The 19,962-nt window shown below is 40.4% G+C and overlaps 1 protein-coding gene and 1 pseudogene across 2 annotated transcripts in view; one reads left to right on the top strand and one right to left on the bottom strand.

The window, feature by feature from the left end:
- The window catches only part of TTC26 (tetratricopeptide repeat domain 26), a 66,714-nt gene extending 55,957 nt beyond the window's left edge, over nt 1–10,757 (top strand). Inside the window, exons 17-18 of one of the 2 annotated variants that reach the window (XM_010356297.2) lie at nt 6,195–6,328; nt 8,394–10,757. In XM_010356297.2, coding sequence (XP_010354599.1) covers nt 6,195–6,328; nt 8,394–8,505 — 246 coding nt within the window. In that variant the 3' untranslated portion in view covers nt 8,506–10,757. The remainder of the gene's footprint in view (nt 1–6,194; nt 6,329–8,393) is intronic. The other variant, XM_010356294.2, reaches the window with a different exon arrangement.
- Nucleotides 10,758–18,723: 7,966 nt separating this feature from the next.
- On the bottom strand, nt 18,724–19,314 carry LOC104656633 (annotated as a pseudogene).
- Nucleotides 19,315–19,962: the final 648 nt, after the last annotated feature.

The following is a 19,962-nucleotide window of genomic DNA, read 5'->3' as shown; positions in this document are numbered from 1 at the left end:
CTTGCAGTGAGCTGAGATCTGGCCACTGCACTCCAGCCTGGGCGACAGAGCGAGACTCCGTCTCAAAAAAAGAAAAAAAAAAGAGATGCCATTCTTTTTATGAATGAACTGAACTCAGAGATAGGCAGTATTTCAGAGATTTACGTGTATATGAAATGATTAGAGAGGAAGTTTTAGATTTCTAAAGGGTATGAGTCTTTAGGTAGCGTTGATGTACAGATAATCATCTGGTAGTTGGAAATTTGGTTCTGAAGCTCAAGAAAGATGTCTTCTGACATCTAGAGACATAGATTGGGAGTCATCAACATTTAAGTACAGTCCTGTATTGCTTAATAATGGGGATAAGTTCTGAGAAATGTGTCATTGGGTGATTTTGTCATTGTACAAACATCAGAGTGTACTTACACAAACCTAGATGGTATAGCCCACTACACACTTAGGCCATATGATATAGCCTATTGCTCCCTAGGCTACAAACCTGTACAGCATGTTCCTGTACTGAATACCGTAGGTAATTATAACACAATGGTTAATATTTGTGTATTGAAACATATCTAAACATAGAAAAGTCACAGTAAAAATATAATATGGAACCACAGTCATATATGCCACCCATCATTGATCAAAATACTATTATGAAGTGCATGACTGGATTAACTGAAGCCCTGAAAAACAGTGAGATTACCCAAGTAAAATGTAAAGTGAGAAGAGGTGCAAACCAAACTTTGAGGTACAAATGGCAGACAGGAAAGACAAAGGAACCAGAAAAAGAGAACAAAAACTTAGTCAGATTTAGTAAAGGAATGGCTGTTTTGTGTACATGTTGGTGTGTGGAGGGGGGCTGGGGGGAGTTGGAAAGGATAGGAGGAGGTAGTAGTTTTGGGACCTAGCCTATAGATTGAGATTTTTTAAAAATCAGCCTCAAATTCTGGAAGTTCCTATTTTTGGAATATCTGTTCCAAAAATGTCAAAAATACAGGTAAATGTCAGGTAAAGAGAGTCTTGTATTAAATTAATCAACAAAAGCTCATTTCAAAGTGAATCATTACCAAAAAAAGAAGTGAATCACCATCAGTGGAAAAGATTTTAAGACATAGGAAACTTAAACAATAGTTTAACATGACTTGGTGGGTGGCAATGCTCTTAAATAAATTAGGGGAGGCAGAGGGAAGGAAAACATTAGAAGACAGGAAATTATTTCAGTTTTAGATATATTAAATCTGAAGTGTCTTTGAGGCTTTCAGCAGAGATAATAGAAGTAGGAAATTAACAGGCTGTCCTTGGAGCTTTGGTATTCATCTGGCTTAGCAATGTAGATTTAGTAGTTAACAATGTAGATTTAGAGGTTAACAGTAGTTAGTGGTGGTAATCGCAATGATAGTAGCAGTGGTAGTAGTAGTAGCAGCAGCAGCAGCAGCAGCAGTAGCAGAGTATGAGAGAGAATAAGATTAACCAGTAAATGGGGTGAGGAACCTCGCGGAACACCAGTGTTTAAGGGCTAGAAAGGGAAACGAGTAAATGAAGAGAGGATGAACACAAGAGAAGGAAAACAATGAGGACAGGCAAAAAAAAAAAGAAATGCTTTTCATTACTTTTCCTTGCTCCTATTTAATCAAAAGCCAAGCCAGGAGAGTGTCAAATCTGCAACTGGATAGAAATGCATGAGGACTGAGAAGACAGTAATAGGTAGAGAATAGAGTCAGATTACAAAGCAGATGCAGCGAGTGTCATGTAGACCAGAGTCTTAAAAAATCTGATATTGATGATGAGGAAAAATGTAGTGCTAACTTAAATGGAAAATCAGAGTTTGGGATTGTGGGGGATGGGGTGGAGAGTTCTTCTTTTAGAGTGGGGATAGGGGAGTATATCTGTAGGCAGAAGAAAATGAGCCATTGAACAGGCAGATTAAAAATTCAGGAGGATGGGGCATTTTTGATGGAGTTAGGCCCTAGAGGAGATGACAGGGGAATAGGGTTAACGTCAAAGGGAGATAATTACTTGAAAAACAAGTTGGCATTACCTAGTGTCTCGGTCGCATGACCACCCACTAGTTTGGTGATTTACTAGAAGGACTCATGACTCAATATAAAGCTATACTCATGGCTAAAATTTATTACACTACAGGAATAGCAGGAAAAAGATAGGTGTAGGTGAAGGCTAGAGAAGTCAAATACAGGTTTTTCTTATCTTCCTTCTGTGGGGATCACACAGTCATGTCTTTATCCAGCATATGTGTGATGTCCTTGCCAAAGAAAAACAAAGAGATTAAGGGGGGAAATGGCAGAATTAAGCCCTAACATGTCAATAATTAAATGTAGATGGTCTAAGTATGCCAATTAAAAGACATCTATTGAGAGTGTGAATAAAAAAAAAACCCAATTATGTGTTCTCAACAAGAAATTCACTTTAAATATATTGATATACATAGGTCAAAATTAAAAGGATCAAAAAAAAAAAAAAACCCACCATGAAATAGTTTGGCAGTTTCTTTAATAAACATACTTACCATATGACCTAGCAATTGCATTCCTGTGTATTTATCCCGGGTAAATGAAAACCTATATCCACAGAAATATATAAATGTTAATAACACAAATTTTAATATTTAAATGTTAATAGCAGTTTTATTTGTAATAGCCTAAAACTGGAGCCAGTCAAAGTCTTTCGGTAGGTGAATAGTTAAACAGACTGGTTTGGCCTGGAATACTACTCAGTAATAAAAAGGAACAATAATGAGAAGTCTGACTCCATTTCTGGATGTTTGACTGCTGACAGCTTTTTTTTTTTTTTTTTTTGAGATGGAATCTCGCTCTGTCGCCCAGGCTGGAGTGCAGTGGCTGGATCTCAGCTCACTGCAAGCTCCGCCTCCCGGGTTTACGCCATTCTCCTGCCTCAGCCTCCCGAGTGGCTGGGACTACAGGCGCCCGCCACCTCGCCTGGCTAGTTTTTTGTATTTTTTAGTAGAGACGGGGTTTCACCGTGTTAGCCAGGATGGTCTCGATCTCCTGACCTCGTGATCCGCCCGTCTCGGCCTCCCAAAGTGCTGGGATTATAGGCTTGAGCCACCGCGCCCGGCCTACTGCTGACAGCTTTTAAGCCTCACCCCTACCTCTTCCCCTTGTGCCCCACATCTGGGCAAAATGATAAGAAAACCTACATGCTCCCTTCTTTGGCACCACAGGGTGATTTAAACCACACAAGTCCCTGCCCATGCACAGGAACCTTCACCACGGCCCCACCTCCTAACCACAGTAAGCACAAAGGCCAGTCTCCTTTCCGTGCTCTCTCAGGCCTTTTCAGATCTGCTTAATAGGGCTGTTCTACTCTCCCTAGACTTCAACTGTGTAAGAAAATGTTTCATATCCTCTTGCTGTATGTGTGTGGCGTCCTCAGTTTCACTATCCAAACCAAACTTTGGTTAGGAGTCCCTCTTGAATTTGCAGGGTGACCATAACAGGAGCAAGCTATTGGAACACACAGTAACTTGAATTAACGGGGAATAGAAGGACATTATACTGAAGGAAAAAAGCCAGTTTCAAAGGGTCCCATACTGTTAGCTTTCATATATGTAACATTCTTGAAATGACAAAATTGGCCAGGCGTGGTGGCTCAGCCTGTAATCCCAGCACTTTGGGAGGCCGAGGGGGGTGGATCACCTGAGGTTGGGAGTTTGAGACCAGCCTGACCAACATGGAGAAACCCCGTCTCTATTAAAAATACAAAATTAGCCAGGCATGGTGGCGCATGCCTGTAATCCCAGCTCCTCGGGAGGCTGAGGCAGGAGAATTGCTTGAACCCGGGAGGCAGAGGTTGCGGTGAGCTGAGATTGTGCCATTGCACTCCAGCCTGGGCAACAAGAGCGCAACTCCATCTTAAAAAAAAAAAAAAAAAAAAAGAGAGAGAAATGACAAAATTATTGAGATAGAGAACAAATTAGTGGTTGTTAGATGTTAGGGATGGTGAGCAGGGAGGGCTGTGCATGTGACTGTAGAAGAGTAACAAGGGAAATCTTTGTGGTGATATAATGGTTCTGCATCTTGGCCAGGTATGGTGGCTTATGGCTGTAATCCCAGTACTTTGGGAGGCCAAGGCAGGAGGATTGCTTGAGGCCAGGAGTTCAAGGCCAGCCTGGGCAACATAGTGAGACATTGTCTCTATAAAACATTTTTTAAAAATAGCTGGTCATGGTGGCTTCCTCGAGAAGCTGAGACAGGAGAATCACTTGAGCCCAGAAGTTCAAGGTTGCAGTGAGCTGTGATTGCTTTACTGCACTCCATCCTGGATGACAAAGCAAGACCTTGTGTCCAAAAACACAACAGTAATTCGATATCTTGATAGTCACATGGTTGTGGTTACATGAATCTACACACAGGATGAAATAACAGGACCATCATCAACATACACGGTACCAGTGTCAATTTCCTGATTTTTATATTGTGATATTTTACGATCTTTATGTAAGCTGTAACATTTGGAGGAAACTAGGTGAAAGGTACACGTGACCTCTGTCTTATCTTTGTCCATGGATCTATAATTATTAATACTTCCAAATAAAAAAATTTTTAAATGAATCAACTACAGCTATATACAGCAATATAGATGAATCTTATAATGTTGAATCATAGGTACAAGACAGAATATTTACGGTATTCATTCATATAAAGTTCTGAGAAGCAGAACTCAATTATATTGTTTAAAGATGTATGTACATAAGAGAGAACATAAAGTCAAAGAACTGATAACCATAAAAGTCAGAAGAGTAGTTACCTCTGGGTATGGAAAGAGGGAGTTATGGTCTGGAAGTGACACACAGAGAGCTTTTGTGTTGCTCTCAGTGTCTTGACCTGGGTAGTGTTTACAGTATTTTCACATTATGATTAGTAAGCTGTACGTGAATGTTTCATATACCATCCTATATGTGTGTTATTTCACAATGAAGACTTTTTTTTTAAAGAGTACATAAATAGAAGGACAAACCTTGAACATAATAAAAAAAAATTCACGTGAGATTAGGTAGAAAGGAGGAAAGGATGAATGAAGGTGTAAATATAATTTGAATTGAAGAGAGGAAAGTTGTGTTTTCCCTGTGAAGTACAGAATAAGACTAAGCTAAGAAGGCTGTCTTAAGGAAACGGTCAAAGATTTAGAAAAACATCTGTCAGGAATAAAGAAGTTATAAACCATAAAGAGAGTTGCCCAGCAATTTGAAGTCTTAGGTGAAATTGGTAACAGTATGCATTTATGATTGCCAAGTAAGAAAACTCATCTGGCCAGGCGCGGTGGCTCAAGTCTATAATCTTTGCACTTTGGGAAACCAAACTGGGAGGATCACCTGAAGCCAGGAGTTTGAGACCCACCTGGGTAACATAGTGAGAGCCTGTCTTGAAAAAAATTAAAAATTAGCTGGGCATAGTGATGTGCACCTGTAGTCTCAGCTGCTTGGAACACTAATGCAGGAGGATCTCTTGAGCCCAGGAATTTGAGGTCGCAGTGAGCCATGATGGCACCACGGCACTCCAGCCTGGGCAATAGAGCTAGATCCTATCTCTAAAAAAAAATGAATTAAAAAATTTTTTTAAATAAAAGAAAACTAAGCAAAATTTAATGGGATTCAACATGTTCTATGAGGCCAAGTATAGTACATTTGGGAAAAATGTCTGTCGAAATGCATTAAACATTTGAAATATTTAGTGTTTAGAATAGTAGTCAGTATACATCTAAGCATTCTGAGAATTTAGGAACAAGACTAGGGAAAGACTGTTCTCGAGTTGAACATGATCAAATTAGCATAAAATGAATGACAGTAGTTATCTGAAAAGAATGTATTGAAGAGGCTTGAAAAATACTCAGTTCAAATCACAATCATCAGAGCTTATCCTCAAGATTAGAATACAATTAGAAGAAATGGCAAAAGTGCTGATGGTAGCATAACTTGACTCTAGGTAGAAAAAATGTTATACTGTTGAAAACTGAGTGAACATAAGGTGGTTTAAACTGAACCTATGTACCCAAATTGTATTTTTCCTTCTTATTGTTTTAATTAGGAATTGAAGTTTTTCTAACTTGCTAACTGAAAATGTTATCAGTACCCATGCATTTACTTCATACAGTTCCGTTTCATGTTATCTTTATGTTCAGGTTCTTTCTGTGCAATCTTTTTACTGCAAGTATTACCACATACTTTCTCTTACTAGATGGGCCAGTTTTACTATTCTGCCAAAGCTTTTGATGTCCTTGAGAGGCTGGATCCCAACCCTGAATATTGGGAAGGCAAAAGGGGTGCCTGTGTGGGCATTTTCCAGATGATCGTAGCTGGGAGAGAACCCAAGTAAGTAAACAGGCAAGAAATACGACCTCTACTCATTTGCTTGTTTGTGCAGGAAAATAATTGTTCTCTTGGATGATATCTTCTGAAAACACACAATTATAATGATGTTTTAGAATGATGAAAAAAAGGTTGATGTTAAATATTTCTATCTGACCATTTTCCTCCAGAAATCTTTCATTTTGTAGAATCAGATAATTCTAAATCATATATAATGGGATCAGATCATTCTAAGTCATATATACATTGAGTACACTAACAGTCTCTAAATATAAGAGCAGGATGTATATTTGGTTCCAAATGAATAGCCATTTTTATAAACAAAGTGTTTTTATTTAACTCTTCTACTCTTTTGGGTTTTTTGTTTGTTTTTTGTTTTTTTGCCTATTGACTTTTTCTTGTGTCCTTTAGGTCTCAAAGAATTAGGAATGGAGTAGATGTGGTTGATAACTCTTTTGTTTTCTTTCACCTTCTCATATTCTAGGAAATACTGAGACATTAGTTTACATAAAATTAAGTGGTTTATACTTTCTTCTGCTGCTTTTTTTTCTTTTTTTTGAGATAGAGTCTTGCTCTGTTGCCCAGGCTAGAGTGCAATGGCGTGATCTCAGCTCACTGCAACCACTGCCTCCTGGGTTCAAGTGATTCTCCTGCCTCAGTCTCCTGAGTAGCTGGGATTACAGGCACATGCCACCACACCTGGCTAATTTTTGTATTTTTAGTAGGGACAGGGTTTCACCATGTTGGCCAGGCTGGTCTCAAACTCCTGACCTCAGGTGATCCTTCCACCTCAGCCTCCCAAAGTTCTGGGCTTACAGGCATGAGCCACCATGCCCAGCATATAGTTTCATTTGAAACAAACATTAAAACCAACTTGATTCCATTTTCTAAAAATAACTTCTTGGAATGTATTTGTTACTGATATATGAATAGGAAATGTGATAATTTTGTAAGAAAATAATCTATCAAACATTACTTCCTACCTTATAGTACTTCTAGTTCTTTTTTTTTTTGAGACGGAGTCTCACTCTGTCGCCCAAGCTGGAGTGCAGTGGCCAGATCTCAGCTCACTGCAAGCTCCGCCTCCTGGGTTCACGCCATTCTCCTGCCTCAGCCTCCCGAGTAGCTGGGACTACAGGCGCCCGCCACCTCGCCCGGCTAGTTTTTTGTATTTTTTAGTAGAGACGGGGTTTCACCGTGTTAGCCAGGATGTTCTCGATCTCCTGTCCTTGTGATCCGCCCGCCTCGGCCTCCCAAAGTGCTGGGATTACAGGCTTGAGCCACCGCGCCCGGCCAGTACTTCTAGTTCTAAGTAAAAGTTTAAAAGCATTTGGTTAGGTGAAAGAGGTTGTTTGTGGGGAAAAAGAAGTAGAAAATATGAGAAGACTCTTAAGCAAATAGTATCATAGGCAGTCGCCTATAGATTTGCTAGGGCAATAGGGAAGTTTTAGCATGCATTACTTAAAATATGTTTTAATTTTAATTAAATTTAAATTACTTCAAACATAAATGCTAGGCTTAGTCCTTAATGTTCCTCTCTTCCATATTTATTCATGTATTATTTTTCTTGAAAAAAATCCCTTATTCCTTTGGCTTTGTAAAATTTTATGAGTTTGACAGTGATGCCTAGTTGACGGTGGTTACCACCTTAAACAAGGGAGAAATCCACGAGTTAGACAAACTAAGTGACTTGCTGCTGTTAGAGCTAGAACTTGAACCCCAACTTCTGGATATACCCTTTCTAGTCATGCAGAATAAGAATAGAAATTGGAATATTTAGATCATCTCAGAAAGGATAAAAAGATTATCAGTATGTATATAGGTAGTATGGATAAACAAAGAACACTTGGGTTGGTAAGAAAGATTTTACATAATTTCCGTTTTACTATGCCACCATGAAAACATAAGGCTAGTAAGTTTGTAATTGCTTTATAAATACACAGTGGAAGAGTCTATTACCAAAAATGCCCCACAAGACATACAGTATGAAGGACAGTTCAGAGTTTATTTTATTTTTTAATTTTCATTCTTCATTGAAACACTTTGTCTTTTCAAATCTTTTCCTCAGAGAGACCCTTCGAGAAGTGCTCCATTTACTGAGAAGCACAGGTAACACCCAAGTAGAATACATGATCCGGATCATGAAGAAATGGGCCAAAGAAAACAGAGTGCCCATCTAAAATAGCTCCAGCATCCTAGGAACCAGCTTCTACTTTGGCATGAAACTGGAAATCGTTTTCACTCCAGTTTAATCTGTGATACAGGGCTCTGTTTTATTGACATTTTCCATCCTTGCTCTTTAAGCCTCAAGGTCAGAGACTGACTTGCTGAGACCTAGTCTCCTGGCTGAACAGAGTGCCATAGTCTGTGACCCTGTATGATCCTACTAGCAATAAGACTTTGGACTTATCTGGTGCCTTTCTTCCAAAAATGCTCAGAGTACTTTTATATAATTTACTGACTTTAAGGAAAACAGTATAACTTTTTTTTGTTAGTGTTTTATGGCATTGTCCCCTGGCTGCAATAACAAACGTCTTTGATGTTCAAGAATCAGCATCATTCTATCATTTAACTTTAAGGCTTCTCTGTACATTATCCCATTTTTTTGGGGAATTCCATAAAGGGTTTTATAACTGCACCTCTGAATCTTGGGAGAATAACTAGCTATGTGATTCTAAGAATAGCAGTAAGTTCCTTTATCAAACGGTCCAGTCATTAATAGGATAGATTTATGAGATTTCTCTTTCAGTAATTAAATTGTTGATGATAATAACGTGTTACAGTGCAGTAAGATGAATATTGCAGTGTTTTAAAAGGTGAGTACTATGAAAAAAATTGCAGTACCTCTAAAGGTATTCAAGAAACAATGTTTATGAATCTCACTAGTCCATTCTATTTTGGTACCATAATATTTTAGGTAACAAAGCAGGTTAGGTTTTTGTTCATGTATCTTTCTGAACAAACATCCGTTTTGAAAGTAGGGCTACAGTGATTATTTATATGCATTATGGGCACTTATTAATATAACAATAATAAAACATGAATTGTGTAAAGTCCTCTGAGGGAACCTCCTAATGGCTAGGCTGTCTGTCATAAGTCATATTCCAGCCCATGTTTCTGAGCTCTTATAAACCTACTATATAACTGAGCATTCTTAAGCTCACAACCTATTTCCAGAAAACAGACCCACATCTTTCTATGTTTTATACTACCTTTGTTTTTACACCATATAGTTTTTTTCTGTTAGTTTAAGGTACCTAGTGTTACAGGTCTAGAAAGTGCAGAGCCATCCCTACTTAGAAGAGAATAGATGAGAAGAGAACAGAAAGAAAGAATTCCTCAAGCACTGAAGTCAGGAAAATCCCCATAGGTACTGTATTAGCTGTTCCACTTATCCCAGCACTCCACTTGTGGATGAAGGAGTTGTATAGAAAGGAGGTGAGAAAATGGCAGGAGTGAAAGCAGCCAAGAAGAGATCAATGACTGAAGATCGCCTTCACCTTCAGGACTGTCACAAGGGGTTATTTCACCTCTACTTGGGAAGATGGCCAGTTTTTCTGTCTTTTATCTTAGACCCATATATAATCAGCTCAGATTTGATAAAAAATGAGATTTGATAAATCTCATTTATCAAAATAAACTGGCCTAAATAACTGAATTCTAGAAAGCAAAGCTACATCTTTTTTCATATGCCAAAGCTTCTGTTTCCTCATGTTGTTCTTACTTTTTAAATAATAAATGGCTCTCGGCATCTTAGGAACTAGATGGGGTCCCATCTAGGTAGAACCTGCTATAATTTTTAGAATCATTCTTGTAATTCTTACCTCACTTAAAATATTAGGAAACACAGTAATAGAAAAAGACAGGCAGAACTTGTCAGCAGGTTTTCACAGTGAAATTTGTCTTCCAGTGAATTGCTATTATTTTCAAATTGCCTGTAGTCGAAAAGCTTTTCCATTGATGGAGGTTTACTTTCAAATGAGCTTTTGTTGAATTCAACACTCTAGATTCTCTCTGACATTTTCCTGTTTTTTGGGGGGGAAAAAAAGCAGATATTCCAAAAATGGCAGAAATCTGAGTTTTGTAAACTTTTTATCTATGTTTTTTATCTCCAAAAAACATACATAAAGAAAGGTACCATCTCATTCTGTTATTAAAGATAGCTACTTCTGAAATGTCTTAACAGAGTTTCAAGATTGCAAAGTAGTATTGCACAGCTGGTTTTCTTACATGTGATGATAGAGGAGAGAGGAAGACCCAGACTTAGGCATGTAGTGAAATATGTACAGTTTCTAGCATCAGTGTACTATTTATAGTCTATAGCCTACATTACTTGCAAATGGTAAAAATATCTTATAATTATTTTTGTACCTCAAAATAATTATTATATTCTACTGTATTATTCAAATTAAAGTTTATTATTTGATTCTTAGTATGATATTCTGTTGAGTGTGATGAGGGTGGGACCTAAGTACGTCATGTGCCTTCTACCCTTTTTTTCCTAGCCCTAGAATGAAAGGAAAGAAAGTTTTGGACCCCAATAAGTTACCTTTAAAAGAGAGGAAAGTGCATATTCCCCAAGAAGCTCTTTCCACTAAGAGGCTGGTGGGCCGGGCGCGGTGGCTTAAGCCTGTAATCCCAGCACTTTGGGAGGCCGAGGCGGGTGGATCACGAGGTCAGGAGATCAAGACCATCCTGGCTAACATGGTGAAACCCCGTCTCTACTAAAAATACAAAAAACTAGCCGGGCGAGGTGGCGGGCGCCTGTAGTCCCAGCTACTCGGAGGCTGAGGCGGGAGAATGGCGTGAACCTGGGAGGTGGAGCTTGCAGTGAGCCGAGATCACGCCACTGCACTCCAGCCTGGGCAACACAGCGAGACTCCGTCTCAAAAAAAAAAAGAAAAAAGAGGCTGGTGGTTCCTATTGAATCATACTAGGCTTGGCTCTTTGCTGAATTACAGCCCATTCATGCTGAATTATAACCCATTCATAAGTTATATCACCAGTGCATAGTGTAGTACCTCACATATAGAAAGCTCTCAAATACTTGTTGACTGAATAATTAAACATACAGTAACTGGTAGAGCAAGTGACTTCTGAGATCTAACTTCATATATTCAGTTCCCATCTAATTATTATGTTATTGTGTGCTAAGCATATGCCAGGTACTTAGGATGCAAAGATAAATAATGCACAGGCCTGGCTCTTAAGGAACTCTAACAGAAGTATACACAACCGGCCGGGCACGGTGGCTCAAGCCTGTAATCCCAGCACTTTGGGAGGCCGAGATGGGCAGATGACTAGGTCAGGAGATCAAGACCATCCTGGCTAACACGGTGAAACCCCGTCTCTACTAAAAAATACAAAAAACTAGCCGAGCGAGGTGGTGGGCGCCTGTAGTCCCAGCTACTCGGGAGGCTGAGGCAGGAGAATGACGTAAACCCGGGAGGCGGAGCTTGCAGTGAGCTGAGATCCGGCCACTGCACTCCAGCCTGGGTGACAGAGCCAGACTCCATCTCAAAAAAAAAAAAAAAAAAAAGAAATATACACAACTAAACACAATAACGTGATTGATGTCATCAGTGGAAATAAAGTATTGAGCAATAAGAGAAGGCAATGGAATGTTTGTATCCTTGGAATTGAGGTGCATCCTGCCTCATTTGGGAGGAGCAATCCGAATGAATCCCAAAGCTCAACAGCTACAAGATGCCCACGGCTCTGCCATGTGTGCCACACACATCACATGCGTCCAAGTAGATGGAAGCCAAGGGACTGCTTTCCTCCTCTATGGCTTAGTGCACTTTCAGAAAGGTGCTAGCAAACAGGCATGATATCACAATAGTTATATCTTCATTCTAATGGCAAAAATGAAGTAGTGATTAGTTCCTGTATTAAGAACATCTCTCTCTTAGATGAATAGTCATGTTGTCTCTCTTTTCTTCATCCTATAAAATTCTAGGCTGGGCACGGTGGCTTATGCTTGTAATCCCAACACTTTGGGAGGCTGAGGTGGGAGGATCACTTGATGCCAGGAGTTTGAGACCAGCCTGAGCAACATACCAAAACCCTGTCTCTATAAAAAAAAAAAAATTTTTTTTTAATTAGCCAGTTGTAGTGGCACGTTCCTGCCATCCAGCTACTTGGGAGGCTGAGAAGGGAGGATCACTTGAGTCCAAGAGTTCAAGGTTACAGTATGTACTTTATGATAATGTTCAAACAGTACTCCTGACTATTAAGATGGTCTCAGAGCAGCAGAGCGAGGGACTTAGTGACGTGCCTGTAAACTACCTTAACACGGAGCTTCAGGAATATGAGAAGAATGTAAGACAGCACACAACAAAATGAATGTCATCAGTTGAGTGTGGAGTGTGTAGAGAAGTTTGCACATTTGTTGCCATCAAAACTTTTTCTTTAAATGAAATCTGAATACCAAATACACCTAGGGGCTGATTTGGTGGTTGTGGTGAAGGAGGAAGTAGATGGCCGGTCACGGTGGCTCACGCCTATAATCCCAGCACTTTGGGAGGTGGAGGCGGGCGGATCATGAGGTCAGTAGTTCGAAACCAGCCTGGCCAACATGGTGAAACCCTGTCTCTACTAAAAAATACAGAAATTAGCCAGGCGTGATGGCAGGCACCTATAATCTCAGCTGCTCAGGAGGCTGAGGCACAAGAATCACTTGAACCCAGGAGGTAGAGGTTGTAGTGAGCCGAGATCGCACCATTGCACTATAGCCTGGGCAAAAGAGCAAATCTCCGTCTCAAAAAAAAAAAAAAAAAAAGAAAAAAGAAAAAAGAAAAAAAAAAGAAAACCCTAGGCTAAGGACATAAATAGACAATTCTCAAAAGAAAATATACAAACCGCCAACAAACATGAAAAAATGCTCAATATCATTAATGATCAAGGAAATGGAAATCAAAACCACAATGTGATGCCACCTCACTCCTGCAAGAATGGCCGTAATTTAAAAATCAAAAAATAATAGATGTTAGTGTGGATGAAGTAAAAAGGGAACACTTCTACACTGCTGGTGAGAATGTAAACTAGTCCAACCACTATGGAAAACCGTGGAGATCCCTTAAAGAACTAAAAGTACAACTACCATTTGATCCAGCAATCCCACTACTGGGTATCTACCCAGAGGAAAATAAGTCATTGTATGAAAAAGATACTTGCACACGCATGTTTATAGTAGCACAAATCATAATTGCAAAAATGTGGAACCCAAATGCCCATCAATCAACAGGTAGATAAAGAAACTGTGGTATGATAGAATACTACTCTGCCATGAAAAGGAATTAATTAATGGCATTTGGAGCAACCTGGATGGGATTGGAGATGATTATTCTAAGTGAAGTAATTCAGGAATGGAAAACCAAATATCATATGTTCTCACTCATAAGTGGGGGCTAAGCTATGAGGATGCAAAAGGCATAAGAATGACACAATAGACTTTGGGGACTCAGGGGAAAAGGGTGGGAAGTGGGTAAGGGATAAAAGACCACAAATTGAGTATATACTGTTAAGGAGATGGGTGCACCAAAATCTCACAAATCACAACTAAAGAACTTACTCATGTAACTAAATACCACCTGTTCCTCAAAAACCTATGGAAATAAAAAGAAAAGGTGGCATGTGGTATGGAAGTAGTATATCTTAAGATGAAATCTGAAGTATAAAATTTAACTACCTGTCAGAACTGTTCCCAGGAAAACCTAGAAACAACCCAAATATCCGTTCACAGGAGAATGGATAAACTGTAGTAAAGTCACAAAGGAATATTATATAGAATAAATGAACTATAGCTTCTTGCAACAATATATTCCTTAGAGCAATAACCTTTTATAAGTTAAAGACAGCTAACATATACACTCAGAAGGAAAGCAGAGGAATGATGAACTCTAGTCAGCATGGTGGTTACCAAGTTGGGGAGGAGGGGCTGAGATGGAGAGGAGGCCACATAGATAATCATCAGGATTCATCATACCATATTAGATTATTATCAGATTCTAGTTTTCATGTAGATGATGAGCCACAGGGGTTTATTCCTTAATAAACTATAAAAAAAAACTATTAAAAAAACTATAAATAGTTAAATAAAAGAGGGCCACTGGTGAGAGAGTGTCATCTTGAGCCAGAGAGTATGACCAACCGAATCCTGTGCAACTGAGGTAAAATAAAACTAAGTTTATAAATATATAACTAGAAGGAAACGCTCCTAAATATAAGAACAATGATTATCTTCAAATGATGGAACTGTGTATTGTATATTCTTCTTTCTGTATTCTGTATTTTCTGATTTTTCTAGAATCAACACGTTATTTGTATCATCAAAAAAAATTGTTTTGTTTTGTTTTGTTTTTGAGACAGGGTCTCGTTCTGTTGCCCAGGCTGGAATGCAGTTACACAATCTTGGGTCACTGAAACTTCCGCCTCCCAGGCCCACACGATCCTGCCACCTCCGCCTCTGGAGTAGCTGGGACTATGGACATGTGCCACCACACCTGGCTAATTTTTGTTACTTTTTTTGGTAGAGCCATGTTGCCCAGGCTGCAAAAAAAGAGAAATCTTTACATCTAGCAAAATAATTTCTTCATATCATCTAATACCTAGTCTTTATTCACATTTTTCCAGTTGTCTCCAAAATGGTTTACTAGAATTAGGATCCAAACTAAGTACAACATTACATTTAGCTATTGTATCCCTTATACTTTTCTTTTTAAGTTAGAGATGAGGTCTCGCTATGTTGGCCAGGGTGGTCTTAAACTCCTGGCCACAAGTGATCGTCCCCGTCTCAGCCTCCCAGTATGCTGGCGTTATAGCTGTGAGCCACTGTACCTGGCCTACACTTTTTTTTTTTTTTTCGAAACAGAGTCTTGCACTGTTGCCCAGGCCAGAGGTGCAATGGTGCCATCTTGGCTCACTGCAACCTCCACCTCCCAGGTTCAAGCAATTCTCCTGCCTCAGCCTCACGAGTAGCTGGGATTACAGGTGCCCACCACCACGCCCAGCTAATTTTTTGTATTTTTAGTGGGGACGAGGTTTCCCCATGTTGGCCAGGCTGATCTCGAACTCCTAACCTTGTGATTTACCTGCTTCAGCCTCCTAAAGTGCTGTTATTACAGGCATGAGGCACCACACCCGGCCCACTTATTTTTTTAATGGCTATACCTTCCCCACTGTTCTCCCAAGCCATTGATTTGTTGGAGAAACTGAGTCATTTGTGTTGTAGAATGCCCCATGTTACAAATTTGGTTGGCTGATACCATGTAGGATTGTTGAACATGTTCCTTTGTAACTCAGATTGCCTTTACACTGGTAATTAGATGTAAAGGCTGAGTAGACTCAAGTTCAGTTGCTTTATGCTTCTTAGGTGGTGCTAAGGATCAGTAGGCTCCCTCTGATCCCTCCATTGCAAAGCTCGCCTTCGACCTTTCATTTAACTGTTGGAGCAGCCATGATGATCATGCTGAGAGGCCTTCTTTTATTTAGGGTTGCAAAATAGTGAGTTCCTAATTCTGTCATTCGGTATCTGCTTTTTGACTGAAATTCTGTAAAGAAGAATTTTCTCATTGAACTATTTGATTACTCTCAAAATCAGTTTATACAGGGAAGGTGAGAGGAAGAAAAATTCTTTTATCAGTTTTCAAAAAAATAAAGAAGTGCCCTAGCAACCTTCTATAGTAACCAACAAGGTTTTCTTTTTTTTTTTCAAGTATCATGAAACCATGGAGATTTTTAAAATTTTTATGTATTTATTTTTAATTTTAAAATTGTATTTAAAATTTTTTATCTATTTATTTATTTTGAGACTGGATTATGAAACTGGCTAATTTTGGTATTTTTGGTAGAGACAGGGTTTCACCATGTTGCCCAGGCTGGTCTGGAACTCCTAGGCTCAAACAATCTGCCTGCTTGCTGGGATTATGAGCCTTGAAACCATGGAGTGTTACATATTTTATATGTATCAATTAATTGCAAACATTATTTATTTTGATGTTTGAGCTGTCCAGCAAGAGTTCTTTTAAACTGGCTCCTGTGAACTGTAAAAAAATGTTTTAAATTGTGCTAAAATGCACATAACAGGGCTGGGCGTGGTGGCTCAAGCCTGTAATCCCAGCACTTTGAGAGGCCGAGACGGGCGGATCACGAGGTCAGGAGATCGAGACCATCCTGGCTAACCAGGTGAAACCCCGTCTCTACTAAAAAATACAAAAAACTAGCCGGGCGAGGTGGCGGGCGCCTGTAGTCCCAGCTACTTGGGAGGCTGAGGCAGGAGAATGGCGTGAACCCGGGAGGCGGAGCTTGCAGTGAGCTGAGATCCGGCCACTGCACTCCAGCCTGGGCGACAGAGTGAGACTCCGTCTCAAAAAAAAAAAAAAAAAAAAAAAATACACATAACATAAAAGTTACCATCTTAACCATTATTTGCAACAAATTATTTTTATTGTAAATTGACAATTTATAAATGTATAAGTTTATGGGTCACAGAGTGATGTCATAATTTTTGGGTACAATGTAGAATAACAAAATCAAGCTAGTTAACATAACCATCACTTCAAATACTTAATATTTTTGTGATGAGAACATTTGAAATTTACTCTTTGCAACTGTGAAATGTATAATACTCTATTATTAGGCTGGGCACGGTGGCTCACACCTGTAATCCCAGCACTTTGGGAGGCCAAGGCAGGCGGATCACCTGAGGTCGGGAGTTTGAGACCAGCCTGACCAAAATGGAGAAACCCCGTCTCTACTAAAAAATACAAAATCAGCTGGGCATGATGGTGCATGCCTGTAATCCCAGCTACTTGGGAGGCTGAGGCAGGAGAATCGCTTGAACCCGGGAGTCAGAGGTTGCGGTGAGCCGAGATCGCGCCATTGCATTTTAGCCTGGGCAACAAGAGCGAAACTCCATCTCAAAAAAAAAAAAAAAATACTCTATTATTAACTGTATTCCCTATACTGTACAACAGAACTCAAAGTATAAAATGTATCCTTCCTGAGATTTTGTACCTTGACTATCATTTAAATTTTTTTTTTTTTTTTTTTGGAGACAGGGTTTCGCACTTGTTGCTCAGGCTGGAGTGCAATGGTATGATCTCGGCTCACTGCAACCTCTGCCCCCTGGGTTCAAGCAATTCTCCTGCCTCAGGCTCCCAAGAAGCTGAGATTACAGGCACCCGCCACCACCTCTGGCTAATTTTTTGTATTTTTAGTAGAGACAGGGTTTCACCATGTTGGCCAGGCTGGTCTCAAACTCTCGACCTCAAATGATCCAACTGCCTTGGCCTCCCAAAGTGCTGGGATTACAGGCGTGAGCCACTGCACCTGGCCTTAAAATTTTTAAATGAGACAAAATATCAATTTCAAAACAGCATAAGAAAAAGTGAAATAGAGCAAATGGGTGAATAGAATAATAATTCATGCTATTACATGTTTAATGAACTGGCAGCAAGAGAAAAGTGGTCAAAGAAAGGCAGAGGAAACTGGTAACAAGAGGAAAATTGGTCAAAGAAATGCAGGGAGGGCCCGGGAGCAGCACCAGCCCCAGAGTGTGGGCCTGGGACTTGGGCCAGAACTGAGCCCTCCTGCAGGCATTTGGCTGCCCTGGGGGCCTGCTGCCTAAGGAAGGGGACAGGTGGGGCCCAGTACCTTGTGCCACCTCCCGCTCCACACACTCTGTCCTTTCCCCTCCCTTTGCAAAGAGTATTTTTCTAGCGCCTGAGCTGGACAGTTGTTTCTAAAACTATTTTGGTACCTGCTCCTGGGCCAGTCCCCAGCCTGTCATGAGTGTGTGTGTGTGGGCGTGGATGTGACTGGGAGCTCTGCTGGGCACCCGCAACTGGGGCCTAGTCAGGTGTGTGTGTTGCGCGGGATGAGGGGCGTCAAGATGAGTTTCCCTGTAGATTGTACCTTGGGGTTTTTTCCTGCCATTTTGTTAAAATTAGCGCCATTTTAATATTTAAAATACTGATTTTTAATATTGAAAATAAAAGCAGGCCGGGCGCGGTGGCTCAAGCCTGTAATCCCAGCACTTTGGGAGGCCGAGACGGGCGGATCACAAGGTCAGCAGATCGAGACCACCCTGGCTAATACGGTGAAACCCCGCTCTACTAAAGAATACAAAAAACTAGCCGGGCGACGAGGCGGGCGCCTGTAGTCCCAGCTACTCGGGAGGCTGAGGCAGGAGAATGGCGTAAACCCGGGAGGCGGAGCTTGCAGTGAGCTGAGATCCGGCCACAGCACTCCAGCCTGGGCGACAGAGCCAGACTCCGTCTCAAAAAAAAAAAAAAAAAAAAAAGAAAAGAAAATAAAAGCATTTAATATCTCTTTAAAAAAAAAAGAAAAGAAAAGAAAGGTAGGGAAACTTTGTTTCCTTCTAATTCTTGTAAGAATTAGAACCCAGGGACTCCATAATCATCTGGCATTCATTGGATGTTGTATCTATGGTTAGAAATGTACATGATAGGAACTCCCGGAATCTTGGAGATTCTTCTTTTAAGGTGCTGGTCAACCGTGGCCACGATGTAACATTTGTGCTGAGTTTCTCTCTGTACTAAGCAGTCATCTGTATAGGTTCCTTTGTGTGTGCATGGTAATCATTCAAACCTTGGATCCGTGGAGATCTCTTAGAGCCACTCAATACTTCTGCCCCAATTTCTCAATTTCAGCCATTACACAATCGGTTATATAAGGGACACACTTGGCCTACAGACAGTCCATCATTGACTGCACTGAGTCTGGTTTGGCTTTAATGGAAAAGTTGATGAAGTTGGTGTCAACAAGGATGTGGTAAGCTGGCCCAGCTGTGTATTATACTGGAAAAATAAGTAGGAAGGGTGTTGAGGAACTTCTCTTTCCTTTAGTATGTTGCAATCTTTCTTTTCTTCCTTTTTAGGTTTTAATCGATCCATTTCTTTAAGCCTCTGATGTCTGAGACTAAGCATTGGCTTCATGGTTGCATAATTCCTTGATTTCTTTTGCCTCTGCACACTCACATCACACTCTTGTTTCTTCCAGAATCCCATCTTAGCAATTTTTTTTTTTTTTTGAGACGGAGTCTCACTCTGTCGCCCAGGCTGGAGTGCAGTGGCCAGATCTCAGCTCACTGCAAGCTCCGCCTCCCGGGTTTACGCCATTCTCCTGCCTCAGCCTCCCAAGTAGCTGGGACTACAGGCGCCCACCACCTTGCCCAGCTAGTTTTTTGTATTTTTTAGTAGAGATGGGGTTTCACCGTGTTAGCCAGGATGGTCTTGATCTCCTGACCTTGTGATCCGCCCGCCTCGGCCTCCCAAATTTTTTTTTTTTTTTTTTTTTTTTTGAGACAGAATCTCGCTCTGTCAGCCAGGCTGGAGTGCAGTGGCATGATCTCGGCTTGCTGCAACCTCTGCCTCCTGGGTTCAAGTGATTCTTCTGCCTCAGCCTCCCGAGTAGCTGGGTCTATAAGCGCACGACACCATGCCTGGCTAATGTTTCTATTTTTAGTAGAGACAGGGTTTCACCATATTGGCCAGGCTGGTCTTGAACTCCTGACCTCAGGTGATCCGCCCGCCTTGGATTCTCAAAGTGCTGGGATTACAGGCATGAGCCCTGCCCATCTTAGCCATTTTTAAGTATACAGTTCAGTGGTGTAA

Source organism: Rhinopithecus roxellana, chromosome 6, assembly GCF_007565055.1.
Source record: "Rhinopithecus roxellana isolate Shanxi Qingling chromosome 6, ASM756505v1, whole genome shotgun sequence".
NCBI classification, from domain to species: domain Eukaryota; kingdom Metazoa; phylum Chordata; class Mammalia; order Primates; family Cercopithecidae; genus Rhinopithecus; species Rhinopithecus roxellana.
The sequence above is the reverse complement of the archived record's forward strand: the minus strand, read 5'-3'. Positions and strand labels throughout refer to the sequence as shown.